Source organism: Drosophila hydei, unplaced genomic scaffold (genome assembly GCF_003285905.1).
Source record: "Drosophila hydei strain 15085-1641.00,03,60 unplaced genomic scaffold, DhydRS2 tig00008122-arrow-pilon, whole genome shotgun sequence".
Taxonomy (NCBI): domain Eukaryota; kingdom Metazoa; phylum Arthropoda; class Insecta; order Diptera; family Drosophilidae; genus Drosophila; species Drosophila hydei.
The window spans coordinates 679,445-706,023 of NW_022045833.1; the positions used below are offsets into that span (position 1 = coordinate 679,445).

At 39.7% G+C, this 26,579-nt stretch overlaps 8 protein-coding genes across 9 annotated transcripts; 3 read left to right on the forward strand and 5 right to left on the reverse strand.

The window, feature by feature from the left end:
• Positions 1-125: 125 nt before the first annotated feature.
• On the reverse strand, positions 126-1,897 carry LOC111600740 (translation initiation factor eIF-2B subunit gamma). Its single transcript, XM_023317018.2, has 5 exons — positions 1,680-1,897; positions 1,465-1,612; positions 1,042-1,402; positions 840-980; positions 126-781 (listed from the first exon to the last, which is right to left on the reverse strand). Exons 1-5 carry the CDS (start codon positions 1,834-1,836, stop codon positions 215-217), a joined length of 1,374 nt encoding a protein of 457 aa, XP_023172786.1. The 5' UTR covers positions 1,837-1,897; the 3' UTR covers positions 126-214.
• A 272-nt stretch (positions 1,898-2,169) lies between these two features.
• LOC111600628 (V-type proton ATPase subunit D 1) lies at positions 2,170-3,165 on the reverse strand. The gene has a single exon (XM_023316831.2). It carries the CDS (start codon positions 3,073-3,075, stop codon positions 2,335-2,337), a length of 741 nt encoding a protein of 246 aa, XP_023172599.1. The 5' UTR covers positions 3,076-3,165; the 3' UTR covers positions 2,170-2,334.
• Positions 3,166-3,243: 78 nt separating this feature from the next.
• Positions 3,244-4,736, forward strand: LOC111600627 (protein FAM185A). The gene is made up of 3 exons (XM_023316830.2): positions 3,244-4,073; positions 4,128-4,311; positions 4,370-4,736. Exons 1-3 carry the CDS (start codon positions 3,501-3,503, stop codon positions 4,720-4,722), a joined length of 1,110 nt encoding a protein of 369 aa, XP_023172598.2. The 5' UTR covers positions 3,244-3,500; the 3' UTR covers positions 4,723-4,736.
• LOC111600674 lies at positions 4,735-6,613 on the reverse strand. The gene is made up of 2 exons (XM_023316924.2): positions 5,302-6,613; positions 4,735-5,237 (listed from the first exon to the last, which is right to left on the reverse strand). The coding sequence occupies exons 1-2, from the start codon at positions 6,541-6,543 to the stop codon at positions 4,881-4,883; spliced, it is 1,599 nt and encodes a 532-aa protein (XP_023172692.1). The 5' UTR covers positions 6,544-6,613; the 3' UTR covers positions 4,735-4,880.
• A 245-nt stretch (positions 6,614-6,858) lies between these two features.
• On the reverse strand, positions 6,859-8,476 carry LOC111600686 (cyclin-dependent kinase 10). The gene is made up of 6 exons (XM_023316940.2): positions 8,247-8,476; positions 8,109-8,181; positions 7,867-8,041; positions 7,604-7,806; positions 7,100-7,546; positions 6,859-7,038 (listed from the first exon to the last, which is right to left on the reverse strand). The coding sequence occupies exons 1-6, from the start codon at positions 8,379-8,381 to the stop codon at positions 6,905-6,907; spliced, it is 1,167 nt and encodes a 388-aa protein (XP_023172708.1). The 5' UTR covers positions 8,382-8,476; the 3' UTR covers positions 6,859-6,904.
• A 210-nt stretch (positions 8,477-8,686) lies between these two features.
• On the forward strand, positions 8,687-10,763 carry LOC111600731. Its single transcript, XM_023317003.2, has 4 exons — positions 8,687-9,232; positions 9,680-9,827; positions 9,886-10,272; positions 10,337-10,763. Exons 1-4 carry the CDS (start codon positions 9,031-9,033, stop codon positions 10,758-10,760), a joined length of 1,161 nt encoding a protein of 386 aa, XP_023172771.2. The 5' UTR covers positions 8,687-9,030; the 3' UTR covers positions 10,761-10,763.
• A 122-nt stretch (positions 10,764-10,885) lies between these two features.
• On the reverse strand, positions 10,886-15,002 carry LOC111600711 (nodal modulator 3). Its single transcript, XM_023316968.2, has 6 exons — positions 14,810-15,002; positions 14,196-14,742; positions 13,241-14,123; positions 13,005-13,183; positions 11,981-12,945; positions 10,886-11,922 (listed from the first exon to the last, which is right to left on the reverse strand). Exons 1-6 carry the CDS (start codon positions 14,956-14,958, stop codon positions 11,043-11,045), a joined length of 3,603 nt encoding a protein of 1,200 aa, XP_023172736.2. The 5' UTR covers positions 14,959-15,002; the 3' UTR covers positions 10,886-11,042.
• A 2,110-nt stretch (positions 15,003-17,112) lies between these two features.
• LOC111600640 (protein eiger) lies at positions 17,113-26,224 on the forward strand. Of its 2 annotated transcripts, none has more exons than XM_023316847.2 (7): positions 17,113-17,795; positions 22,803-22,928; positions 23,816-24,180; positions 24,249-24,350; positions 25,377-25,468; positions 25,567-25,680; positions 25,748-26,224. In XM_023316847.2, the coding sequence occupies exons 1-7, from the start codon at positions 17,628-17,630 to the stop codon at positions 26,113-26,115; spliced, it is 1,335 nt and encodes a 444-aa protein (XP_023172615.2). In that variant the 5' UTR covers positions 17,113-17,627; the 3' UTR covers positions 26,116-26,224. The 2 variants fall into 2 exon arrangements, with proteins under 2 accessions (XP_023172615.2, XP_023172617.2); XM_023316849.2 differs by having other exon boundaries at positions 25,585-25,680.
• The last annotated feature ends 355 nt before the right edge of the window (positions 26,225-26,579 follow it).

Below are 26,579 nucleotides of genomic sequence, written 5' to 3' on the forward strand. Positions count from 1 at the left end.
ATGTAACCAGTCTTGTCGTTCCACGCCTTGTATGAGTTTCCCTTTAGGTTTAAGCTGCGCCCATTTATCTTGTATATGCTGTAACAACTATATAGTCCCAAAATTTAGCGCGAGTTTTATGTACCTTATTTGTAATATTTAATGTCCTGCTAGAAGAATCCGCCTTCTAACTCATTTCGTTAATAAAGTACGCAACGTTTTAAGTTAAGCATCTTCATTGTATATCAATTTCCATGTATTGATCAGCATTGGAAAGCTGCGTCGCCTGGCTCTTGGTGCCCTCCTCCACCACATAGTTGGGCCCAACCAGACAGTTATTTAAAACAGAGCCAGTCTTCACATGCGCCCGATGTCCAATGATGCAGTTATTGATATTGCAGCCCTCTTCCACAATCGCATTGGCCATAATGATCGAATTGGTTACAATATTCTTCGGACTAACAACACAATTGGCACCAAAGACGCTGCAATTGAGCGAAGTCTTCTCCGAGAGCTTGGCATTGTCGGCGACAATGATGTCCTTGGTTTGTGTCGACTTGACCACTGCACCTGGTGCGATCAGAGGATGTGTGTCGCCGCATAGCTCCGTCCAAATGCCCGAGAGTTTGCGATTGATGGCCAGAAAACTGAGCGTGGTATTAACGCGCACTCCAATTGCCTCCTTTGGTGCTTGCACTGCAAAGCACCGCACTACGTCGCCGTGGTAGGGCACATGCGATAGTGATTGATTGAACAGCGAAGTCTGTGTGAGTTTCTGATCCAGCGCCGTGTGCGTTACATACTTTACAAAAATTCAATTTTGATTACGACTCCCAAATAAAGAAAATACTGCAACTTACATGCAAAATATTATCCTCATGCTTGGTGGCAATGCCCAAATCGGAGGTTGTATCCGGCACCGTCTTTGATGACCGCCTCGCATGTTGTTTGCGAATGAGATGTGGCAGAAACTCGCCCTTAAATGTTGAAATTTTCTCTTTCTGCATGAAATGGATTTGTTTATAAATTATTTTATCTTATCATAGTTTGTGCTTGGCATACCCTGTGTAGATAGTTGATCACCCATTTCTTTAGCACATAGATGTGCGCATCCAGCAGGCGTCCGTAGACATCCAGCTGTCCCTTGTTCTTGAGCAGATGACGCTGAATGTTAAGCGTATCCTCACAATCGCTGGCAGCAAAAACAAATGCCAAACGTTGAGTGGCTGGATGAATGCCAATCATATCACGCTCTGGCTTGTGCTTCGTCTTGGGACCGGGCATAATTACATCCGACTCAAAGCCGCTCTTAAAGAGCAACAAAGCCAGTGAAGCATCATCGGCACGAAACTTATTGATCAGCGGATATAAACTGACATTGGTAACAATATCACAACTAACAACCAAGAAATCCGACTTGATTCTGAAGAGAATAACATATATTACATATTATATTTATATTTAGAGCTAAGCGTGACTATTTACTTGTCGTATATATATCGCAGGCTGTCGGCCGTGCCAAAATCACTGTCACTTGGCACTGTCGCATAGTCAATTTTCACTTTAAGCTGCGTGTGCTCTAGTGCCACCTGTATCTCTAGTTTATCCTGCTCCTGCACTACAACGATTACCTCTACAGAAATGTGAAGATAACAGATGAAGTATGCTGAGAGTTATATTTTAATTAGAGTATTAATTACCTGTAAAATTATGCCTGCTTAGCATATTGAGTGGATACCATATCAAGGGATATGGACCCACAGGCAGCAAACATTTGGGCGCATCACCAAGCACTTCGGGCAGACGTGTGCCACGGCCCGCAGCCAAAACTACAGCTTGAAATTCGGAATTTGTCATTTTTTATGCTAGCACGAAATTTACGAGTATTTTAAATTGCCAACACGCTTGGCCGACGACGACACAGCTGTGCGAGTAGCTTTCAGCGTTTATCAACACTGTTGCCCATGGGACATATGTTGCTGTCACATGACTGCACTTGTATTGTTTTTGCAATTGTATAAAACTAGTCAGATGACCCACTTTTTTCATAAAGATTCCCTTAATCTTATGCACTTTTTAGCCAAATTACAATAATTTTAGAACAACAAAAGACTTTAATGTATGATTTGAGCGCTACATAACTACAAAATTGGAATACATACATTTTCTTATTGGAATTAGACTATATACTTTAAGCTTACAAAGTTTGCCAGTAGCTACATTTTACATACAATAAGTTTTTCTTGTGGTTTTTCTTTTGCGGATTAAAAATGGAAACAGAACAAATATTTTTTTGTAGTATAACAATAACATATTGCTGGAATACACACACGTAAACACGCATGGGGTTAATACTTAGAAGAGAACATCATCATCGCCCTCATCGAGTATGTTTGAGTGCTCACGGACATCGATGCCCTGTTGGAGGAGCTCTGCTTTCTTGGCGTCTGCCTTCTGTCGGGCTTCGCGCTTCTTGTCCTGAATCTTTTTCAAACGATAGAACTCCTCACGCTCCAGCTCGTCCAGCTCCGAGATGATGTAGGCCAAAGTACGATCGATGCGAGGTATGATGACATGCTCGATGGCGTTGACACGACGATTCGTGATCTTGATGACCTCGTCGAGGGTGACGAAGGAGGTTTGGAGCGATGCCAGCTCAACGAGTAGCTTTACGGCGCTTTGGTAGTTCTTCTTCAACTTGGCCAGCTGCTGGCCACCACGGGCAAGACCAGCCAGCTCATAAGTATCAGCGCCATCTTGATAGGACTCAAATACGGGCAGCGTTACACCAGCGACGTTGTCCTTCTTGGTGCGTATCTTGATTTGGGCTTTGGTCACGTTTTGCAGCACCACCTGATTGATGTCGCCTGATGTAAACTTGGCTTCGGCCAGCGAGAAGGCGGCCTCTTTCATAACATCACCCATCAGAGTTTTTGTCTCAATGATTTTGCCAAGAATCATGCGAAAGCGCATTTGCAATGCATCAGCTTTTTTCTTCAGCAGGCCATGACCTTTCTGAGCACCCGCAAGACGGGCCTTCATTAACATTTGGGCGCCACGAGACGGGAAAATCGGTAATCTATCTTTGCCAGACATTTTCGTATAATTTTAATCCTTCTACGGGGTTAATTACTCGACTTTTCTTTACTGCGCACCACTACTTTTAACACACCCGTCGAAGAACACTGAAAAACTCCAACTGGACTGGATAAATACAGTGTTGGCTAAGATTCTGCAAATTCAGTGCTGCACAACACATTGAAGAAACAGTAATGCACAACGTTACATATTATTGTTTATAAAGCAATAAATTGTAGCATCAATTTGGATTCATTTGTAAAATTACAATGAAAAACCAGTATTATTTTGATTGTCACACAACGACTGCAACTGCCTTAGTATCCAAAGTGTAGTGCTGTATAAGGAACTTTAGTAATAGTGCTGAGTAGCAAATTAAATAAACAGCTGTTTAGAAAACAGCTGTAAACAAATCAAAGGCGCCAGTGGCATATTTCTAAATAATGCAAATTTTGCAACGTTTATATTGGTTGTCACCAAAAACAATACAAATCTATAGCCGTAACTACGCCAAAAAACCAAAGGTCGCCATGACAAACAGCCGGCGTATGGTGCACAAGGAATTGATGCGTTATGTAAACCCCTATGCATGCATTAATATAAAATCGGATATTGCCGTCCATGTCGAGCCCGCCGACGTCCATGTGTATACCAGTGGGGATGTACTTATAGCCCAGCTAATTGGTGGTCCTGTGTGCAACTCTAATGTCAGCCTGGACCTAGATGTTCATGACGATGATAAGGTTGTCAATGTGTTGGTCAAAAAGTCCACTGAACAGACGTCGTATTTTACATGCCTTCTTAAGATACCTGTGCGTGCCGACGTGAACTTGGAAGCAGAAGAAAAAGTAACAGTACAGGGCATCCAAGGCGGGGTACTTAAGATAAAAGCCGCAGGCGATATATTCACCAATAATGTGCGTGCCACAAATATATCGCTGAGCAGCGAAAATGGCAACATCATCTGTGAAGGCACGCTGCTGGGCAAGTGCACTGAAATCGAAACACAGAACGGAGTAAGTAGCAATGATATGATATGTGCACAATCTTATAGAAATAATGTTCCATAGAACATCAATCTAGACAAGCTGCAGGGCGACAGCTTAAAGTGCTCCACACAGGCGGGTGACATCAATACACACTGCTGCTATGTAGAGAAATCAAAGTTTGAGACGACAACTGGCAGCATGGAGCTTAAGAACGTGCATAAAACTAGCGAAGTATTTGTGCATCAAGCGGGTGACCTGAAGATGAGTGAGTGGCCGTATTTTACTTATCCATTCAATAATTTATATATAATCTAAATGTCTAGCTGGCGTACATGGAAACCTAAATGTGGTTTCTAAAGGCGGCAGCATGAATCTCCAGCTCTCTGAGCTGAGTGGCAAAAGTGAGATTGTGGCACAAAATCTTATTGACGAGGCCATAATCAATATATCAGAGGCTATAGAGAACATTAACATAGAAGTTAAAGCTAGCCAGGTTAACTTAAACAACGAACTAGAGCATGTCTCACATGCGTTAAGTGAAGACAAAAGCAAGTTTCTGCTAAACAATGAAAATGAGCATCAACTAGTCGTAAGCAGCACAGGAGAGAACGGAGTACGTCTTGGCAAGCAATCGTGGACCGATATGCTGCAACAAAAAATGAAATCAAGTGAATAAATTTAAGGTTTTACAAATATTTATAGTATCTTTCATTATGTGTGTACGTATGAATGCTGGTTTGTATGTATATAAGTAATTATAAGTATAAGTAATATGTATTAATATGTATGTATTGTGCATTAGTGCAACAATTTTTCAGTCCTGTTTTATGAGTATTATTTGGCTTTGCCAGCTACTTCGTTTAAAACCGCGCCAAGACGCTGATGTGCCCTCTGAATCAGTACATCTTCCACCTGCTCCGCCTGCAAGGCAGCGCGAAACATATCCACTTTAACAGCATCAATTTCCTGTATATCCCTAACTAGAATTGGAACATCAGTACGGACGAACATGTGCGCCAATAAACGCAGCACTTTAAAAGCGTTTTCCTCGTACTGTGAACGAGGCTCATCCTCGTAAGCATCAAAATCATTTTCATCATATTCGGCATAGTCTTCAATATGCTGACGTAGAATTGTCCAGACGCCCAGTAAATGGGAAAAGGCTGCCTTGTCATAGAAATATTTAAGACACTGTAGTAGAAAATATATGTTAATTCAGCTAACATTTTCATTTTCATTGATTTGCATTGCTTACGCTGCATATGTGTGCCAAGTCTTCCAGATACTCCTCCTGTCGCTCGCCCAGTGGCAGCAGCTGATTGGGTTGCTGCAGGAATAGTAAAATGCGGGTTAAACAAAACATAATGCTGGGTGTATAGACATCCATGGACATCTGCGCCTCCGGCAGCTGCACCAGTATGGTGCATATATTGAGGTAGGTTTGAATTACTTCGATGTCGCAGTTTATTTTTGGTGTGCTTAGCTCATCGCCATCATCATCAACACCATTTGGATCAACGGTGATGGGTGCCTGATCGGCAACGACTCCATCCACTTCATCCGCCTGCTTTGCTAAATCGTCACGCATTAGACGTATAAAAGCATTGTTAACGCCATCGCAAAGCTCCTGCACTAAAAATACCTCCGAGAATGGCTTTAAATTGAGATCCGGCGTCTGGGCATTCTCCTCCTCAACCAATGCACAACTTGCAAGCACAGCATTAATGGCTTTAAGGGCAGCCAAGAGGAGCTCATCGCTCACTGACTGCTGCAGTATAAAACCGAGATTCTTTGCCGAGCCATCGAAGGCGGCGAAACAAATGTACCATTCAATGGCCAGTTGTTCCTTGCCACTGACCACATGTGCCATCACATATTGATAGACGCGCATTAGTTGTAGTAGCATGCTCGTGTCCATGCAGGTGCTTAGCTTGAGCAGCATCTCAACCCAGTCAGCATGTGCGGTCAGCTGCTCCACACACTCCACTTGGGCGCACATGTTCCCAAGTAGCCCTATGAGTATCTCATAAAGACGCACATCCTCGCTGGAGGAGATGGCAAACATAATAAGCTCGATGGCATCATTTTCGAGCAGCAAAGCAACTACTTCCGGGGAGACAGACATATCCCACACCTTGCACAAATCATCCTCCAACTCCAACTCTAATGCGGTCTGTGGTGGCTGCTTGCTGAGTTGCATCAATGTCTGTAATATAAATTTCTTGCTGAACATTGTCTCGCCAACAGCATCACCACGCATGCGCATTAGCAATTCGTTCTCATCAGCATCCGAAGCATCATCCTCATTGTTTTGAATTCCGTGGGGTTGGGGCGAATTTGACTCCGATTTATTTTCACCATTTGCTGTGCCGTTTGTCTCCAATGTGTCAGCATCGTTCGTTTTATTTTCCGTTCGAATTAGACCGTTTGTCTCGCTGTTAACAGCTACTGCACCAATATTATTATCTCTTTCCGCGCTATCCACATCTTTGGTCATCTTGGCTGGTGTCTGGTGTCTGGGTTCCGGAATAAGTTCGATCGAATGGTTCACAAAAGCTGAACTGAAATGAACCAAACTGTTTACCGTTCAACCAATTCGATAAATCTAACATTTTCTGTTAACTTTCAAAAGCTTAAAATGTTTGAAACTGATGTTAACAGTGGGTAATTTGTATTCAGAATTGTTAAAATTCCCACTAATTATTAATTTTGGCTTATTACTAAATTTTTTTCAAACTTAGTTTTTCTTTTTTTTGGGTTTGAGTTCTAATCTAAAAGCTATCAAAGCACTGTAAGGCTGAGGCAGCCAATGTTATCTATATAATTCAATTAGTTTTTAAATTTTTTTAACAAAGTTTTTATTCTAAGCGCTGTCTTTTTATGAACACATCCAGTAAATGAGAAATGGGAATATCTGCAGGAGCTGGCGGTTGTGGCGGCGCAACATTATTGCGGTGTTGAGGAAATGTGGGCATCATGCGTGGATCACAAGCTACCAATAAAAATAGAATTTATCAAAAGGAAGTTATAACATATTAACAGACTTCACTTACGCTGTGGCGGCTCGGTGAAATATTTACTGTTCAAGCACTCCTCGGCTGTGGCTCGGGTGCTGGGATTGTAGATGAATAGAATGTTTAGTAGACTTCTGCCCGCTTGGCCAAGCATTTGGAATTTAGTTTTTAAATTATTGTACGGCTGTTGGCTAAGCGTAAAATTCTGCACAGCAGGCAAATCCTGATAGCCGGGCCAAATCGATTCAGATGGAGCTCCAAGCAGATCGATAATCATGTCCAGCTGTGCAATTTCCGAGCTACCAGGCAGCAGCGGCTTGCCTAGCAACAGCTCGCCCAGGATGCAGCCAAACGCCCACATATCAATCGATGTCGTATGCGTTCTAGCGCCTAGTAAGAGCTCCGGTGCACGATACCAAAGCGTGACCATTTGAGGCGTCATGGGCTTTGGAGGATTGCCATACAAGCGAGCGAGGCCAAAATCAGCTGTGATTGAGATTGCGTTAATTTAAGAAAAGGGTAGAAAGTGCAGCCTATACTTACCCACTTTGATGCAGCCTTTGTCCGTCATTAGCAGGTTGGAGACCTTCAAGTCTCGATGTATGATGTAGCGGTCATGCATATACTTCAAGGCACGCAGCACTTGCAGCGTTATACACTTGACCTCCGATTCGGTAAATGGCTGAGACATATTATCCAGTACTGAGGCGAGATCTTGCTCACAGAAGTCCATTACCAGGAAGATACTAAATGACAACATAATAGATTATAGGGAGCAGTCTCTAATAAGCATCTGTTTCGCTTACCTGTCCAGACTTTTGCCCACCACAACTTCTCGGAGTCGGACAATGTTCTCATGCTGGCAACGCTTTAGTATCATTATTTCACGCAGTCCACTCACAGGCAAGCCATCCTTCTCCTGATCCATGCGCACTCTTTTAAGAGCCACAATTTCCCCGCTGCGTGTGTCTCGCGCTCGATCTAAGCGAAAATAAAGCAATCGGATTCAATAGAGATTCGGATACAGTTCAATTTAATGTGCACTCACAAACAATACCATAGCTGCCCTCACCCACGCGGTTGAGTTTCTCAAATTCAGAAACAGGACGGCAACGCCCATACTGAAAACAATGCAGATAATTTAATAAAAAAGCCGGCACATGACAAATTCCCATTTAATACAGACCACATTTTGTTCCGGTATGGGCATGGGCGTGCCGCTGTTTTTCAGCGATATCAGAAAACCTTTACGGGTTATGGGTGCTTGAGGATCTGGCGCTGGATTTGTATCCAATTCATTTGACTTCTTGTCGCTGGACATGTTTATTTTGTTTTAGAATGGTTGAACGACATGAAAACATAAACAGCTTCGCAGGAATCGATACCTTTTTCAATTAATGCAAGAACTGGGCAGCAAGAACCAGGGCTGCAAACGCAAGAAATGTTATCAAGCTGCGCGGTAAGTGAGAAATTTGAAATCTTATCGGTAGGTTTTAGCCATAATAGAAATAGGAAATATGTTTTTGCACATATTAATTATGAAAAACTAAAACAAAAACTGCGTATGCATTTCATAATATTCACTAATTTATAGGCATGCATATAAACAAAAGTGGCTAGAAATATAGAGCACGATTTATGGAAAGTGAAATTGCGCCAGTTTAAAGAAATTTCGTTAGCATTTCATTTTAAATGCATGCTCTAGAGATTAAGAAAAATAATAAAAAAAACCGTTGCCTGCTTGTCATCTACCATGTCTACGCATGTGTTAAAAGCTGTTGGATAAAGCCACAATGACTCTACTATCAATTATCACCCTGAACTTGGAATAAACAACAACAGTAAAGCGAATAGGCAGAGGTATATAAATGTTGGAACTGGCAAAGAGTGCATCATCAGTTCTGCAGCAACTGTGCAAGTGATATAGTGACTTACCCAAACGCAGGAATATAGACTCAAAATAAAAAAAAATGAATAAAACAACAATTTGGTATGCGGTGGTACTGCTTGTGATCTATTTCACTTTGGTATTCTGCGAGGAAACGCCGGAAAATGCTGAAACTCAAATAATGAATACGAACTCGGAAATGGATATGGAAACATTACTTAACACTGGCCGAGAACTTTTGGAATTCGAAGGACGCACGCGACGTCATCGCCATCGATTCTGGTGTAAGTTTCTACTGATCCACAAACACGATAAATTATTGCTATGTAAAAGCTACCCCTCAGCAGCATCGATTATGTTGTTAGGCATCGATACATTACACTAGTGATTACTATGCAATAGCTGAGCGGTAACAATTAGCACATTTTGAATGTGTTTAATCACATTCTAAGCGATTTTGTTGTCCACCTGCTAATCAGCAACTGAAGACTTTCTTTCGAAAGTTTCCCAGCCCAGCTGGTGGGCTGGTCGTATGTATATCTCTTCCAATTGGAACATCACGATGTGCACTTACCGTTCAATAATAATTAATTAACACTTTTCACTTTCAATCGGCGCCACAATTCAACAATTGTAAATTGTCGTAGATCAGTCTAGCATTGGGTTCTGTTCGTGTTCAGTGAAAGTGTTGTCTTATCGGTTATCTAATCAGACTAAATTTTCATTTATAGATCGTCATCTGTGGCCCTTGGCCATTGCCTATTGGATCAAAGTGAAAGTGGTCATCGTATCTTTCTTTGTGGGTAGCGCCATTTACTTAGGTTTGCGCTACTTCTGGCCACATGCCAGATGCAATCAGGAGGTTATTCTAGATCATCCGTAAGCACTGATTAATTTTATAATCATTTTATCTATACACAATTCTTTTTCCATCCAGTCCCCCATCGTTCACCCACGATCAAATTCCATACTCTCTAGACCATCATCATGATCATGAATATGAGCATTATGAATCGCCTTCCTCGTACGACTCGAGCCCCTCCTTTGATCCCTACTCCGGCTACTCGAGCTACTCGGGCTACTCTTCCAACTCAGATATTGTATCTGACATGCAGAGCGATCCTCCTATGAGCGCCGCAGTACCCACTGGACCAACTGGGCCCACTGGTCCTACTGGTAGTTCTCATACAATTCGACGGGGCAGGCGCAGCGTTGACAGCATCGATATTGAGGACAATGTGGAAGTTGACCAGGAGGAGCATGTAGAGATTATTGATGAAGAGATCTCCGAGAGTGTTGCACGCCAGCAGCCCGCCGAAGAACAGTAAGAATCAGTTTAAGATCATCCTGCCTTAGATAAATATCATTTATATTTATATTATTTATAGAATTGCCGAGTTTATGTTCGCATTCTTGGGCCTGGACTCTAAGGCTTGTCGTCGTCGTTTCGTCTGTGAGATGGAGTTCCGCTCCAAGTTGAATCCACTGACCAGCATGACATTCCGTATTGTTGGCCGTGGCTTCTTCGAGAAGTACACCAACTCACGCAATCCACAGAGCCGAGCTACCAACTTCCTTGAGTGCGCCGCTGTGAATCCTGATTGCGTGTTCGTTGAGAACACAGATCCAGAAATTACGCCAGCTACTGAACAGGATGAATCCACCGAAACTAGCGCATCAACTAATCAGGAAAATACGGCAGAGGCCGAAAATGAAATCAACTTGCAGGCTGAACGTCGTCTGACGCAGCTGAAGAAGCGTCGCGGAGATCGCATGCTCAGCTCCATTGCCGAACACATTTTGACACAGTAGAATGCCAAGCAACATATAATTATTTATTTATTTATTTATTTATTTATTTATTTATTTTATTTAATTATTTATTTTAGCTATAAGAATGATGAACAAAATAAACTTGCCTCAGCTTTTAAACAAAAAACGACTACCATTATTTGTTCCGGAAAATGCAATAAAAAAAATGCTAAGTTTTAACTCAAGTCGGAAAATCTCAAGAGGAAAACAAAATAAAAAATATGAGGGAAAAAATTAAAAGAAAAACCGAATACCGATGGTGACTAAATTGTAAGGGCTAATTTAAGTCTTTTTGACCTTTTTCTTTTTAATTGCATTTATCTGATCGGCCATCTGCTCGATCTCCCGCTGATTGATGGGCTCGTTTTTACGGATGGTCGCCTTGCCCTTCTGCCTTTGGGCCACATCTGTGACGACATCGCTCAGCTTGCTCCACACAAAGCTGAGGAAATTCACGGCCAAGTCCTGTTTGAAGAAGGCAATGGCCACCAGTGCAATGAGCACCAGAGCTGATATGGAATTCTGATTGAGATCCGCTTCAGTTGCACGCACCTCTGCATTGAAGTCCAGCTTCACATAGACAGAACTTTTGTCCGCCACAAAGGTGAAGGAGGGTAGCTTGTAGGAGTACGTTTTCTCCGACAGCGTCGATTGCAGCTCGACTACATAGGTCTTGCCGTCGCGTGGTATGCGCGGGAAATACACCATAATTCCAGGATTGAAGCTTGACTTGGGATTTAGTGGAGACGCCACACGTTGTGAAAACACAGGCGAATCGGAGGCGCCCTGCCTGTACATAACAATGCGCAATGTCTTATAGAAATCATTTTGTGAGGCCATAATTGTGGCAGTAACATCCACAATATTGATGGGATTTACAGCAATCAAATTAATATTTCGCACATCCTCGTTACCAACGGTAACTGTGTGGCTTTCCGGTATGGAACGATAGACTTTGTCATCGTCCGTCAATACGCGAATGGTGTAGGTGCATCCAGGCTGTAGGCCACGAATGCGGTATTGTCCGTTGATTTCACTGCTTGCCTCTTCTTGTTGATGCTGGCAGCTATCCGTAGCGCTGGCCTGAACATTTACCTCCGGGAAGGGATCGCCATTGAGGGATGTAATTGTGCCAAAAATAGAGTAAGCGTACCGCTTTCCACTGCAATAGGTAACATATTAATAAGAGTTATACAACATAAGCTATCAATAGTTCTTACGTTAGAGTAACCTGAACAGTTTCGCCATCCTTGATATCAATCATTTTGGAATTTGGCTCAAATTTGTATTCTTTCATCATAGGCCGCAGGAAGTACTGTGAGGGCGATAGCGAATGGAAATTGATGGCGCCATTGTCTCCAGTGACTAGATTCTTGCGATAGCTTTCACCGCCGCTAAGCGAGAGCAACACTCCGTTCAGTGGTTGTCCTGCATCGTCCAGTACCGTGACTTCAATCTCACACAATTTGTGGGCGCTAAAGGAATTCGACTGGCGATTGTATTCGCTGAATACATAGGATTCTTTTTCAGCAGCCAGCTCGAATTTGAGAGTATCATCGATAGGACCAAATTTGAATTCACCTGTAATCGAGCTGAGCACTTCAATGGATTCAAGTTCTGGATGCTCGGGAAAACTGAGCGTTATCTTGGCATCCTTAATTGCGGGCACAACTTTGCCGCGCAATATGAGACCACGCGTGGCCACAAAATTGAAAGCAATATCAACGCAATCACTGCTGCCCACGATCTGCTGATGCTGAGGCGTAAATAAGAGTATATCACTCAGGGGTTTAATGTTTAGCTTTTCCTCTGGCTTCAGATATGTTTCATAACGGAATGCAAATTTGCCATCCACTTTATGTGCCTCAGCAGTTGGAGTAATAATTTGCTTGCCCAACGATTCCGATTCCACAGCAAGTCTTAGAGAGTCCAGATTGGAATCTGTGGACAGCACACGCACACCCGTCTTGTGGGCAATGGCATTCACAATTAACGTCTGCAGCTGATCAGGTTCTGGGGTGATGAATTTACTGGGCAACGAATCATCGTAAATGTGACAACCTTCCAGCTTAAAGTCATAGCTGCCGTATTTGGATACACAGAAGGTGTTGACGCCTGAAAGAATCTTCAGTGTCTCAACGGGGGCCTTGGGTTCAGAAGGTCCTGTGACATGGATGTAGCGCATCTGCAATCCAAAAATAACTGTTAGATGATAAAAATATATATAGTAAGTATGAAATTTACCAGAGCGCGATGACTAGATATAATGGACACTTCGTAACCCTTGTGTATGAAGGGCGGCGCTGTCTCCGTTGCAGCGGCGACATTTAGGAAGACGCGAGTCGATTCATAGCACAGATTGCCCTGGGGAATTGTTATCTCATAGGGACCAGGCAATACATCCTTAAAAGCATATTTGCCACCTGGAAAAAAAGCATGCTTAAATATATACGAATAGCGTTATTAGATTCTATACGTACGATAAGCCCTAGCCTTCCATTTGTTGTCCGTGGGCTGTCCGGTGGCGTCCAGACCCTGTAGTGTAATCTCTGCGGAGGTGCAGGTGGCCGTGGCATCCGGTAGGCACTGCAGCTCACCACGGATAGTGGCACGCAGCTGCGAGAAGCTAATGCCATTCACTGGGCCATCCCGCACTTCGGCCTGCTGCTGCACAGGGAAGAATTGAACACCACTCGATTTATCTACATCCGTGGTGAGGACCTCAATATTGTATTTGCCAGCGGGCAGATATGCACACCAGACGCCGCTCTCTGCCTTCGTGGCAGTTGTCGTGTGGAAGGTGGAGCCGATTTTCGTGATGCCAACGACATAGGATTTCTGGGAGACGACTTTGCCGCACACTTCGTAAGCAGAAGGCACAATTGTGGGCAGGTTGGGCGTGGCAATCTGCGTCTTCACCTGCACTGGCTCGAATTGCAGTTGTGGATACTCGACTTCAATGTTGTAGCTGCCCGCTTTGATGTTCTCCAGCGTATAGCTGCCCGTGGCATCTGTTTCGGCTACCTTTTCCTTGTTGAGCTTGACAATAGCTGATTTAAGTGGTGCACCGCCAGCGGAGTCCAACACCTGACCGGAGACAGTAAAGCCGCTAATCTTGAATTCTTCTTTAATCTGCAGCGTATCCTTGCCCAACTCCACCTCCAAAAAGCTCGGAGTCAAATGAAGTTTTAAGTTTTGATTCTCGTTAATGGCCTGCAGCAAGTATTTGCCTGTCGGCACATCTTTGAAGCTGTATTCACCTTTATCTACCACCGCATAGCAAGAGGCTGCGCTTTCGTATTCGTTCTTGAGCTTGTTGGCGGGTGCAGTGGGGGAATTTGCACACTTGGTCTGGAGAGTTTGCTATTGGAGTGAAAAGAATGATAATTAACATTATCTAGCAGTAGTAATTGAGCAATAATATATTATACTTACACCCTTTTTCTTATAGAGCACCACAGCAATATTTGACGGCAATTGGGAGCTGGTATCGAAACGTCCATTGATATCAAAGCCAGATACCACCAAAGAATTAGCCGGCAGTTCAGTATTGCCACTGACCACAACTACATTGTGCTCCGCCTTGGCGAAATGCCATCTGGCATGGGTGGCACGCACCACATATTTGCCGGGTATAATCGGTGTAAAGAAGAAGATGCCATTGATGTCGGTTTTTGTGCGACGAATGTCGCCCTGCTCCGATTTCAGTTCTACATCTACGTCCCGTGCACCACTACCTGTAGCTAGAGCCACTTTGCCCGTAATGCCAAAGCCCTTGAATACGAAATTAACATCTTTGCCCTGGCTGCACACGTCATTCTTGCCGTCGAAATTAAGTTCAACGTGTTCGGGCTCAAAGCTCCAACCTGGCGGTGGAGCAATGCTTAGCAAATATTCGCCCTTGTCATAGATGGGCAGGAAGTAGTAGCCATTCGATGGTGAGCAATCGGTCTTATCTTTCAGTGAGCCCTGTTTGGTCAAGCTGAAATCAAATTGGAATAATTTATTATCAATGATTTATGGATTCATTTATGAAAGTCATGACGTACAGTTTTATTTCCACTTTGGAAAAGTCAATATCGGCATGGCTTTTTATAAAACCACCACAGCCGATCACTTCATTGGACTGTGCGTTTATTTGACTAATTAAATTAATTAAAATTAATAATAAGCCGGAAAACTGCCTTCTCGACCTCATTTTTTTCGACTTTGCGCTGCCAGCTGAATAAGTAGAGTTGTCGAGTTCGTTCGCAACACAGACTTGATTAGCCGGCGCATCGATATATTTTAATCACGAACTTCCACAGGTGCTGCGATAGATTGCGAGATAGTGCTGACGATAGTTTGAGCTGATTTGAATTAGATGTGTTGTTTTATATAGGGTATTGTTTGATAATATTCGCATTATTTTAAATTATATTATATTATATTGTATTATTATAATATATTATTGTCCATAAACACTGAAAAGTTAAATTGAAAGTCGCGTCGGTTGACGGTAAATTATTGTCAGTTACGGACTATCGATTGAAAATGAGCCATTAAGAGCTGTGCAGTATCGATGACATTTCATCACAAATATCGACTTGGCGCAATCTGACCTCATATTCAAAAGCTATGGTAATATAAATTGGAATGTGATTGCAATGTATTTTTTGTAATGAAACAATTCCTTTTAGTGGATGAATTCCAAATTCTTAATAAGTTTTGAATGTCTTAAAAATACTATGATTTCCTAAAGCCGAAGAGGCAGAATTGAATATTCAAAAACGGTTTTATCATCTTATTAATTGTCATTAACTGTGTGTATAACACAATTGTATGTACTTACACATCTCTCAAAGATATTGGGACTACATACAATCTATTGACATTGAAATCATTTGATTGTTGCAGAAAATAAGCTTGTCAGATATTAATTATCGCAACGAATTTTAATTACGCTGAACTACGTACGATACAGCCACAAGTGCGCGCCAGTGTGTTGAGAATATGTTTTATATGTTCGTTTGTTCTGCGCAGTTAAACGATCTGCCAGGCAGACAACACTGAGACAGATAATTCGAGACAAGCGCCGAGTCGTTCGTAAGAAATTCATTTCAAGCATCGTTGAGCTGCGGATTGCCCTCAGTGCCTGTAAATTTTGACCGATGCTGGCGCGATAAATACAAAAACAACACAATATTGGAAAAAATAATAAAGCAGAAAAAGAAAATTGAAACACTCATGGCACACAGACAAAGCCGCATAACTGTAAGCTATAAACGAGCAATTGTACATATAAAATGTCTGAAGTATGCAACATCAATTACTGGCATTGACTTTGAATTGCCGAGGCAACGCAATTGCCCATTGCCATATTCTACATATATAGACAGAAATTTGGTTTAAGTGCAGTCTGCACTGACCGGAAGTGAGCGGCAACTGGCAACTGTCAACTGTCAACTGTCACATGCTGGGCGCCATTTTTGCTTGCCTGCCTGACTACCTGTCCCAGCCATCAATTCAAAACTAATTAGTTGGCCACAGACGAGGTAGCAGTTGCATATAATCCACACCAAAATATAGACAGCCAGACAATTTGTCGAGACAGTAGCATAACACATTAATTTTATGGTCGGGTATTGTTCGAATCTAACAAAAAAAAAAGAAAGAAACAAAATCTGTTGGGTTGTCCATTTGGGCAGATAAGCCAGCGTCATGGAGATCCGCATTAACTAAGTAAGAATAAATATCATTTTAATGAAATACCCAAATGCCTTATCGCCGTATGTATGTATATGCACATACATGCACATATATAGCAAATAAATATTTTATAAATTTTCAAATCTTGCAATTCTCGATGTGGCGATTTAACTGTTGTGCTGCATTTATTATAGGGGTCTTTGGATTATCGCTTAAAGTCAAATAACAATCATTTTTCGGGGTGTGTTTGTGTGTGTTTCAAATAACAAACTATGGACTTTGATATCAACCCCCAGCAAGCTAAATACCCATAAAAACCAACAACAAAAAAAAAATCCCCTTACAAAAAAAGGAAACAACGCAAAAGTCAAAACTGAGCATAAATTTGAAATTTGCACACACGCATAGGCAAGCACACAACTGTTCCCAACACAACTGTTCCCAGTGATCGGTGCATATCCAGGCAGCGACATAGGCACCCCATTGCGCTTGCCAAAACAATTGGCCATACGCTTCGTTCTGAGCTCGATTCTGTTCTCGATTTGTGTGCTCATGCGGAGAGCGCGTGGCAAACTCTCACGCGGCTGCGATGCCGCTCAAGGCAGCAACGCAGCCGCCGAGTCAGTAATCAGTTGAACGCGACCCGCAGCCGCTAACAGACGTGTGTAGTGCGCGTGCGTGCCAGCAGTATAAATAATATCTGTCTATAATTTTTTTCGTTGCTTACCTTTGCCGTAGAGAGTGGAACACGTGCAGTGTTCTAGCTAAATATAAAACAAGATATTTTATCGAATTGCTGATAAAACGACGTTGTAAAAACCCAGAATCTCAACCTCACGATCTAGTGCAAAAAAAAACTAGTTACGTTTATTTCGCAAGTGCAAGCCAATTACAAATTTATAAAATTAAAAGCGCAAAAATAAAAGCAAACTGTGCAGCAAAAATCTGCAAGGGCTAAGTCTAAGTGCAAAAGTTGTTATTGTTGTTGATCTTGTTTTGAGCTCTCTGCACACACAAAGACAAAGAGAGAGAGAGAGAGAGCTTTAAGGGCACTTGACAGCTGGTGCTGCAGTTGACAGTAGCTGACAACATTCCATCAAATTTCTAGCTAAAAAGAGTCAAGCTTGCAGCTGACTACACACACAGAGGGAGAGAGAGAGGGAGAGAAAGATATCAATTATGACAGCTGAAACACTTAAACCGTTTATAACACCAACGAGTGCCGTTAATAATTTTCCGGCCAAGCAATCGTCCGTAACGCACTCGACAAGGAAGTCCAGACAGCTTATACCAATTGTCTTGAGCATTGTCGCACTCGTGCTCGTCGCACTCATCTTCAGTTTAACGGTTCGTATTTAAAACATGCCACATAAACTAAATAAACTTAACATGCATTTTTAGCACCTGGCTAAATATATGTATATACCTTAATTGCCAGCCATTATAGCTGCTTATCACGTATTTCGAATCTCATGAATTTAATCAAGCTAACATCGATTGTCATAAAGTTTAGGTTTATGAAATCGCATTTAAAATTATAATTTCACAAAAGAAAAAAAGATCTTCACACAAATTTAAATTGAAATTCCAATTTCAATTCAAATTCAAATGCAAATCTATAAAGCTTGTTTTACGTAGCGTGACCGTCAAGCATTTAATTTGGCACAAGCTATACCTAAACCAAACTCGGAAACAGCCGTGGAGGTAGGTAGCTCGTCTAGCTAGCTAGCCTGTTGACCAATAAAACCCGTCTCGGATCTAAATCGAAGCGTGTCTTTGACCAAATCGTTTCCTAATGATCATCATAAAGCCGAACGTACAAGCTGATCATCATGGCAGAGCCAACCGAAAGAGATATAGGCATTTGTGCAGACAGATCAAAATATATAAATCTTGCTGCCATAAACATGGGAACTAAATGCATAGCGAGGTGCTAAGAGATGAACTGTTTGAAGTTCAAGTGGTAGCATTTGAAACTGTTTATTTAAAAGAAAAAAGAAAAAAAAACAAACTATTGGGAATTACGAAAGTAGCTGGTAAATTAGAGTGGATAAAGAAGGGGAGATATATATAGCAGAAAACTTGATTAACAAAAGCAGCATAGACTAGTAGAAGCAAGAAGCGGGCAAGTTCCATGAGCAGTTTGAAGGGAGACTTTTAGGTATTTGCTCTCAGGCGACACCAAATCAAAGCCAATAAACCTTATCAGTTCTTGGAATAGTACGATTCTGCGTGTTATACAAACTGATGGAATAGTTCACAATTTGTTGACGAATAACAACTAGAATATCATATTGCAACGCGGCTCTACTTGTTTATCAATAGAAAAAGTCCAAGGAAAAGCTCAGAAGATACTCCTAAAGTATTCGCGTCGTATTTTAGGCCTAAGTTGAGCGAGCATTCTAGATCTTGCTGTTTAACTGTGAGTAAGTATGCAGCTCATCTACCCAATGAAACACTCAACTAGGTCTTAAATATGTAGCATATTGAAAGCATTAACTACTCATAGATAGTTATAGCTGCAGTTAAAGGAACTACTCAAGCACTGCTAGAATCAATAACCCAATAGATGCATGTCTTTCAAATATCCTATATATCCCAATAATATATTAAAACCTTTTACAGGGTATCTAGCAAGCTCATGCTCTCAACTAGACCTATGTTTACTCGAGAAGCTCATTCCTCGACAAAGAAGTGTCGATAGAATTTCATGGTTTATCTTGGGATTTTACCATTTTTATTGCATGCTCGATAAATGTCAGACTATATAAATATATTAAAATATATATAGATATGTATACTCATACTATATGTGTATACACATGAATATATGTATACACATACTAAATACTGTATTCCGATAGCCTCGATGCTCTACAATCGCTGAACTTATGCATAAGAGAAGAAGTCTTATGCCACAGATCGACTTTTGCACTGCGCACTTCTTGCGCCATTCACTGAGGGCGCATGCACTTTGGAGTGGATTTCTGAAACGGAAATCGTACAATTGTCAATTGACTTGCAAATGGTTTTTCTTATTTTTCGGACTGCCTTCGCTTTTGAGGGCCACAGCTAAATGGACATGTGTTCAGGAAAGCCACATAAATCTTTGTTAAGATTTTTATATAATTTCCCCGTAGCGTAACAAAAGAGCGATTGGTATCTGACGTATGTTGTACGCCCTGTAACCCTGACCGCAAGGTGGGGTGGGTTGGCCTGGGTTTGGGAGTGACCCTCATCAGAGCTGGTGAAAGTGGAAAACAAAAACTTATTTTGTATGTTGTGTTTCTGCTGGTGTAACGAGATTTCATTGCGTCGGCCACCAGCCAGACAGCCAGATTTATGAAGGCGAAACTCGTTTACATTTTCGGTACTATCCATATGCGACTGTCATAATATCTGGCGACAAAGTGAACTTTAAGTGTTTACAAATCAAGTAGCTGCAGCAGCCGCAGCAGCAGTTCCAATTACAGAAAGTGAGCGGCAAGTGAGATCGAAGACAGAAGAAGTTGGTTATGCACTGGGCGAAATAATGAAAAAAAATGAAGAAGGTTTATGCTCTTAATCAATCTAATCAAAAACTAAGCGGAATTTTGATATGTAGATAGCACTTCCTGGGAAACTCGAAAAATTAAGACCGAAATGCCAACCCGAATTCTAACTGCAAGATAGATGAATGCTAGATGTTGATGCCTGATGCATATTCATATTCATATTCATATTCATATTCATATTCATATTCATATTCATATTCATATTCATATTCATATTCATATTCATATTCATATTCATATTCATATTCATATTCATATTCATATTCATATTCATATTCATATTCATATTCATATTCATATTCATATTCATATTCATATTCATATTCATATTCAATTTCATATTCATTTTTATATTCATATTCATATTCATATTCATATTCATATTCATATTCATATTCATATTCATATTCATATTCATATTCATATTCATATTCATATTCATATTCATATTCATATTCATATTCATATTCATATTCATATTCATATTCATATTCATATTCATATTCATATTCATATTCATATTCATATTCATATTCACATCCATATTCATATTCATATTCATATTCATATTCATATTCATATTCATATATTCACATTCATATTCATATTCATATTCATATTCATATTCATATATTCACATTCATATTCATTCACATTCAGGTTCAACTCCTTTCCCACTTATGTCTGAGTTGCCTCAGTTCTAAATCATCTTTTTCTCACTGTGCAAAACCCATTGTACAATGGGGCTCTGTCACATGTTTTGCTGTCTTTTCACGATCAATGCACAAGCTTAATTCAATAATTTCGTAAACAAGTTTCATAATTTATTCAGAGAAATATCTTAAGAATTCCCGCACACATAACTGCCAAAGTCCCAGCCGGGACTTGTCATAACCAGCGGACATTAGCTTCTTATTTTATTTTATTTAATTTTATTTATTTTAATTTTTTTCTTTTTTTTTTGGGTGCGAACAAGCAATAAAAAGAGAGAGGGAGAGAAACACGATGTATATAGAAAATAATGATAGGAAAAGGCGATGACAGTCTCATATTGAGCAACGCGTCGAAAGTTTGCGGCTGTTCGCACAGAATGTTAATGATCCATTAAAAAGATTATGCGCCTCGCGGGTCGTACACCATATTTTTGACAAATGCCCTAGGCCAATAACAAACGAGGTGGTTAACATTTGCTCCACATTTTGAAAGCGTTTTTATAGAATATATAAACTGAGCAAAGATAACGAAACTAAATAGAATATTAAGATTAAGAAAGCGTGCTTAAGCAAAGCTCATTAAAAGATCTATGCATTTACAAATATACTTTAACTTTAAGCTAAGATCAACTATTAAACGTAGAAAGCTTCAGCCTATGCCTCTATAGATTTCTAACCATATATTTTGTGGATCACTTTTGGACTGAATTCAAATTTAGCGCATTTTGTTTATGAAAATATTTGCATTGCTCAATACTTTCAGTAGAAAGCGCACTTATAATAATATATATTTATGATTATATATGAATAATGACACTTTCGGTTAGTATCATAGCCTGGTATCCTCAGCCGAAGACATTTTTCGACATTCTCATAATGAAACTGATTAAGCTACAAAAGAGACGAGTTCTGTATTTGAACTATAAGCCCAATGTTCTTTGTTTTAAAGGGTATTTAATGTGTTTGATGCTCTTTCAACTAAAACTAAAATGTTTAAAGATAATTACTTTATAGATCAAACGAGCTAATTGACATCAAAAGTTTGCAAACATTCAAAATTTATCCAAATAGAAATATAAATTTCAAAATTATTTTGTAATAAAAATGAAACTCAATTAGCTTAAAGAGCATTTCTAACCAAGTGAATATATAAAAATATTTTTAATAATTATTAAATCAATTAAATTGTAATTACTCTTCAAATGATGTATAGTTTTTAGCAATGGGTATTGAACAGTCGAGCATGAAAAAAATTAAAATTGATTAAATAGAAGATACAACTTAATGAAATTTTAAAGGCTGTTGCTTAGTCGAGCGTATCAAATTGAAAAATTACAGTAATAAACATTATTTTAAAATGAAAATTGATTTATTTTCCTTTAACAGCGTATAGCCTAGTCGAGCATGCCACATATGAAGCTAATTTGAATATATATATTTTGTTTTAAAGATTTTTAAGCTTTGAGTTAGGGTGTTGTCTAGTCGAGCATGTTAACGCCAAGCATAATCTAGCTTTGGGTCTGCTATATACATATATGTATGTATGTATGTATGTATGTATGTATGTATGTATGTATACATATGTTTTTAGGCGCTGGTGTCAAAGTTCGCTGTTTGGGATTTAATGATGTGTGGATTTTAGCGCCGCCTATCGCCATAATTAAAGCTCATTACATTAATTGTATATGAAAACTAAAGATAAGCATAAAGTGAATTTAAAATACGAGCATATAGTCAATCGATATATATATATATATTTATATATATATATATATATATATAAATTCTGTTATGGAAAAGCAATTTCTTTATGCAGAGCCATAAATGATATCTTTTCTTTACTCATTTTGTATTTCATTCATATATACATATATATGTACATCTGTACATACATACATATGTATATATATGTACAGATGTACAGATTTTAATGACTTCCCTTTTGTTTAATTGGGTATAAACACATGATCATGCTGTGTTATAGCCATGGCTATTTCAATAGCTATATTTCTTCTTCTATCAGTGATCTCATACATTACTTATGACGCATAAAGTTGTATATAACTGTATATATATATCTCTTGCAGATCTGGCAAAAAATACGCGTGCGACAGCTGGATAATGATCTGGGCGCTTTGAGGCGCGAAGTGGATAGTTTACGGAAAAGACTGGGCATCAATTATCTGGACGAGTTCGATGAATTCCAAAATGTGGTGAGCTCCAGTCTACGAAAAAATGACACTTTTCTATTCATATTCCAAGCGTTGCGTCACTTTCGAGAGAAAAGCCCAACATATTATATACATATTTATATATATATTTCTTCTATATGGGACACATGTATTTATAGCTGTATTATTTATGAAAAATTTGCTTTTGACAAATGCCTGCGATGTGATAGATGTAGATCTGAATGGGAGCTGCTAGTTCCGCGGGCCATAAAATACTTTGCCATTCATTAATGGGCATTTCTGACAAATCACTGAAGAGCCGAAGCATAAGCCAGAAGCTCTTAAGAGCTAACACTCAATTAATATTTAATAGATTTCGACTATACATTCCTCTGTGCGATAATTTATGACTTTGGCTATTAGATCCATTTCGTGCCGCTCAAGACAATTGCCAAATGGACGTCAGATAGAAATTATTTACTTATTAGAGAAACGAAAAGATATATAATTATGATGCATATATAGGACTATGTGTTGACTGATCTGAACTGATCTGATCTCATCAGTGGCACAGATAGATGGTTTCCAAACTCAAGAGTGCTGTGCATGTGAGGCAATCCACATGAGTATATAAAGATTTTATATATATCTAGCTAATGATGGCGTCTCTTGAGAGTTGGGGGAAGGCGCCAGCAATTAAAGCAAAAGCAAAAAAAAAGATGAAAAAGTATTATTTAAATGAGTGCGCGTATTTATAAATATATGAAACACATACACACACACACGCCCACGCACACGCCCATTTGTGAAATATGCATTAAAATCATAAGTTATGGGGCCAGGTCCCCCAAGCGGAGACGACACAAGTCACGTACTTGTGGCCCAAGTGTTTGACCCACAAATCTTATGGCATCCACTTTATATTATAGTATACGGACATGCTTACCCATGATCCCAGCAAACTGGACGAACTCGAGGGCGATGAAGATGACGAAGACAATGAGGACGAGGATGTTGGGGTGGAGGATGATGAGGATGATGCCGACAGTTGGAACGTCGATGTTGACGGTGATGAAGACGACTTGGGCAATGAGCGTACCGACTACGATGAGTATTTGGATCTGATTAACCAGGAGAAGGGAGTCACACAACCTGTGACACAGGACAACAGCAGCGATAAGTCGGAAACAGCAGCATCCACGTCCACGTCCAGCTCCAGCTCGTCGGGATCTAATGATGATAATGTCTTTGAAGATTTCATTAGCTATAATGATTCCAAAAAGAAACGCGAACGGTAAGTAGTTGATTACCTACTATAAAGCGCATAAACAAGTATAAATATTCAAATTTATTTATAAATAGAAAAACTCGCTCCATTGCTGATTTACGCAATGAGCTGCCGAGCAACGAACTAGATCAGATTGCGAAGAACCAAACCAGAAGTGTTGAACAGACAAAGGAGAGGTAAGTTATAAGATAAAATTGTATATTTTTATATTGAAACAAATTAAAATTGGTCAATTGCTTTGAGTCTGTTCTTAAAAAGGTAATTACGCTCTTCATATAGACAAGAGCATAATTTCTTTAGAAGGTAACAATACTCTTCGTCTTTAACATTTAAATAGCTAAGAGTACAATTACCCTTTAGGTAATAGCTATAATATACTCGCTCTATATATCTGTCTCGCTTTCTCTTTAAATGTGAGTCTATTTCAAAGTAAACGTAGGCGCTGCACTTGAAATAACGCATGAAAGGCTCACTAATAGATGAATCACTGATTAATAACTATATAGTTAACACACATACACACATTACGAGCTAAACGCATTAACTACCATAAAGTTAATTAAAAATATGCGCAAATGATTTTCTGAGCTTGCGCAGAAGACACAACCGATCAGCAGGGCAGACACGCAGAGACTAAAATGTCCCCAAAGATCGAGACCTTACGCTAAGCCGGTGTTGTAATACTTACACTAACACAAAAAAAATCCCAGAGAGAGAGGGCAGTTACTAACATACATACATAACATAGCGCTCCTACGCTAAGTCGGTAGTATACACTTAAAAGCTAATACGAACTCCCGTAAGAGAGCACTTTTACAAGCTATTCAAACTTCTCACGCACACTTTCGAATGACATAGGGATCAAACGAGTTGCAACCAATGACATTAAGACAGTGAATTTTAAAATTCCCTCTTTCTCTCTTTACTCAATTACAATTACTGCGCTCACTAACAGGGGGATTTAATGAGCGCCTGACCAATGGCGTGAGAGTAGTAAATATTTTAATCACTTTGTGCGCTCCTTAGGTTAATGCTTGGAATTAAAATTTCAAAACTTCAATTTTTTATTGAATGGATAGTTGGGAAATTTGGAATATAAATATATTACTACTTTGTAAATTAACAAAAGTCTCTTTAAGTATATTTAGTATCACATCAAAAAGTACCAATTAAAGGAAATTTATTTTTAATTTTTCCTTCAGCACCGTTACTCCCAACAGCAACACTAAGCAGCATTCGCTCAAACAGCGTCCACGCACACGTCAGAGCCGCCAACGACTTTTAGTACGCAAAGGTGAGCATATATATATAGAGTCGCATTTTAATTGGCAATATATCTATAGCAACAAAAAATATTCCTTCACTGTCGTGTGTACATTTGTTAATTCGCAGGCGAATCTCCTGTTTCAGCGAAATTCGCAGATTTCCCTGCAGCAAGCAGAGCAGCTGCACATTTCCATTTGAATCGCAAAGTGCCGCAACACGAGTCGTCCATTCAGCTACAATGTGAGTATCAAATAACTAAATATATTTAAAGATTATAAATGATTTAAATTTCCGTTCACATCTATAGCTTATCAGGGTGATATGTATATGGGGCACGCCACGGCCAGCAGCGACAATCAATGGCAGCAGCACTTCAGTGTTCAGAATGGCATACTGACAGTCCATCAGACGGGCCTCTATTACGTATATGCCCAGATCTGTTATAATAATACGCACGATCAAAATGGTTTCATTATCTTTCATAATAATAACGCATTTCTTCAATGCCTCAACACGGTGCCGACGAATATGCCAAAGGTGCACACCTGCCACACAGGCGGCCTCATTCACTTGCAGCAGCACGAATCAATCCATCTGCGCGACATCCATCGGGATCGCAATGTGATGCTGCGGGATAGCAACAATCGCAGCTTCTTCGGCATCATTAAGCTCTAAGCTAATATTTCCAGCAAAGAATTTAAGCTTTAGTAGTTGCGACTACTCATTTATACGATTATGAATATACAGCAAAGTAGATGACTAGCCTAGACTTAGCTATAGTTACACTATATAGATACATATATATCTCTCTCTCTCTATATATATATATATATATATATATATATATATATATATATAAACTTAAACTTTATAAACTTAACATGCATATAATATCATATTTATTTTGTATATATACATATTTTTAATTCAATTTCTGTATGAATTGCCATAATAAAAAGAATTTAATAAAATTATATTTAATTTGAATTTTTTCATTTTAACAGGAGCTGAAATATTATATATAAAATATTGTTATATATTATAAGAAAATGCAAAGTGGGGCAAATGTCTCATATTTGATATTTGATATACTCAAAATCTACTAAATTGAAATCTCCAGCGTTTGCGTTGCTGAAAAA

Excerpts from the sequence above, each read along its gene's own strand:
- LOC111600627 (XM_023316830.2), top strand. The coding sequence starts at position 3,501 with ATGCAAATTTTGCAACGTTTATATTGGTTGTCACCAAAAACAATACAA. Across the intron at positions 4,074-4,127 it reads AAATCGAAACACAGAACGGA|AACATCAATCTAGACAAGCT; the intron begins GTAAGTAGCAAT and ends AATGTTCCATAG. Across the intron at positions 4,312-4,369 it reads AGCGGGTGACCTGAAGATGA|CTGGCGTACATGGAAACCTA; the intron begins GTGAGTGGCCGT and ends CTAAATGTCTAG.
- LOC111600711 (XM_023316968.2), bottom strand. The coding sequence starts at position 14,958 with ATGAGGTCGAGAAGGCAGTTTTCCGGCTTATTATTAATTTTAATTAAT. Across the intron at positions 14,124-14,195 it reads TGCTCTATAAGAAAAAGGGT|CAAACTCTCCAGACCAAGTG; the intron begins GTAAGTATAATA and ends TCACTCCAATAG. Across the intron at positions 12,946-13,004 it reads TATCTAGTCATCGCGCTCTG|ATGCGCTACATCCATGTCAC; the intron begins GTAAATTTCATA and ends TTTGGATTGCAG.
- LOC111600731 (XM_023317003.2), top strand. The coding sequence starts at position 9,031 with ATGAATAAAACAACAATTTGGTATGCGGTGGTACTGCTTGTGATCTAT. Across the intron at positions 9,233-9,679 it reads TCATCGCCATCGATTCTGGT|ATCGTCATCTGTGGCCCTTG; the intron begins GTAAGTTTCTAC and ends TTTCATTTATAG. Across the intron at positions 10,273-10,336 it reads CAGCAGCCCGCCGAAGAACA|AATTGCCGAGTTTATGTTCG; the intron begins GTAAGAATCAGT and ends TATTATTTATAG.
- LOC111600740 (XM_023317018.2), bottom strand. The coding sequence starts at position 1,836 with ATGACAAATTCCGAATTTCAAGCTGTAGTTTTGGCTGCGGGCCGTGGC. Across the intron at positions 1,613-1,679 it reads AAGCAGGCATAATTTTACAG|AGGTAATCGTTGTAGTGCAG; the intron begins GTAATTAATACT and ends ACATTTCTGTAG. Across the intron at positions 1,403-1,464 it reads CTGCGATATATATACGACAA|AATCAAGTCGGATTTCTTGG; the intron begins GTAAATAGTCAC and ends TATTCTCTTCAG.
- LOC111600640 (XM_023316847.2), top strand. The coding sequence starts at position 17,628 with ATGACAGCTGAAACACTTAAACCGTTTATAACACCAACGAGTGCCGTT. Across the intron at positions 24,351-25,376 it reads GTTGAACAGACAAAGGAGAG|CACCGTTACTCCCAACAGCA; the intron begins GTAAGTTATAAG and ends TTTTTCCTTCAG. Across the intron at positions 25,681-25,747 it reads GTCGTCCATTCAGCTACAAT|CTTATCAGGGTGATATGTAT; the intron begins GTGAGTATCAAA and ends TCACATCTATAG.
- LOC111600674 (XM_023316924.2), bottom strand. The coding sequence starts at position 6,543 with ATGACCAAAGATGTGGATAGCGCGGAAAGAGATAATAATATTGGTGCA. Across the intron at positions 5,238-5,301 it reads ACTTGGCACACATATGCAGC|TGTCTTAAATATTTCTATGA; the intron begins GTAAGCAATGCA and ends TTTCTACTACAG.
- LOC111600686 (XM_023316940.2), bottom strand. The coding sequence starts at position 8,381 with ATGTCCAGCGACAAGAAGTCAAATGAATTGGATACAAATCCAGCGCCA. Across the intron at positions 8,182-8,246 it reads CCATACCGGAACAAAATGTG|TATGGGCGTTGCCGTCCTGT; the intron begins GTCTGTATTAAA and ends CATTGTTTTCAG. Across the intron at positions 7,547-7,603 it reads CAAAGGCTGCATCAAAGTGG|CTGATTTTGGCCTCGCTCGC; the intron begins GTAAGTATAGGC and ends TCTCAATCACAG.
- LOC111600628 (XM_023316831.2), bottom strand. The coding sequence starts at position 3,075 with ATGTCTGGCAAAGATAGATTACCGATTTTCCCGTCTCGTGGCGCCCAA.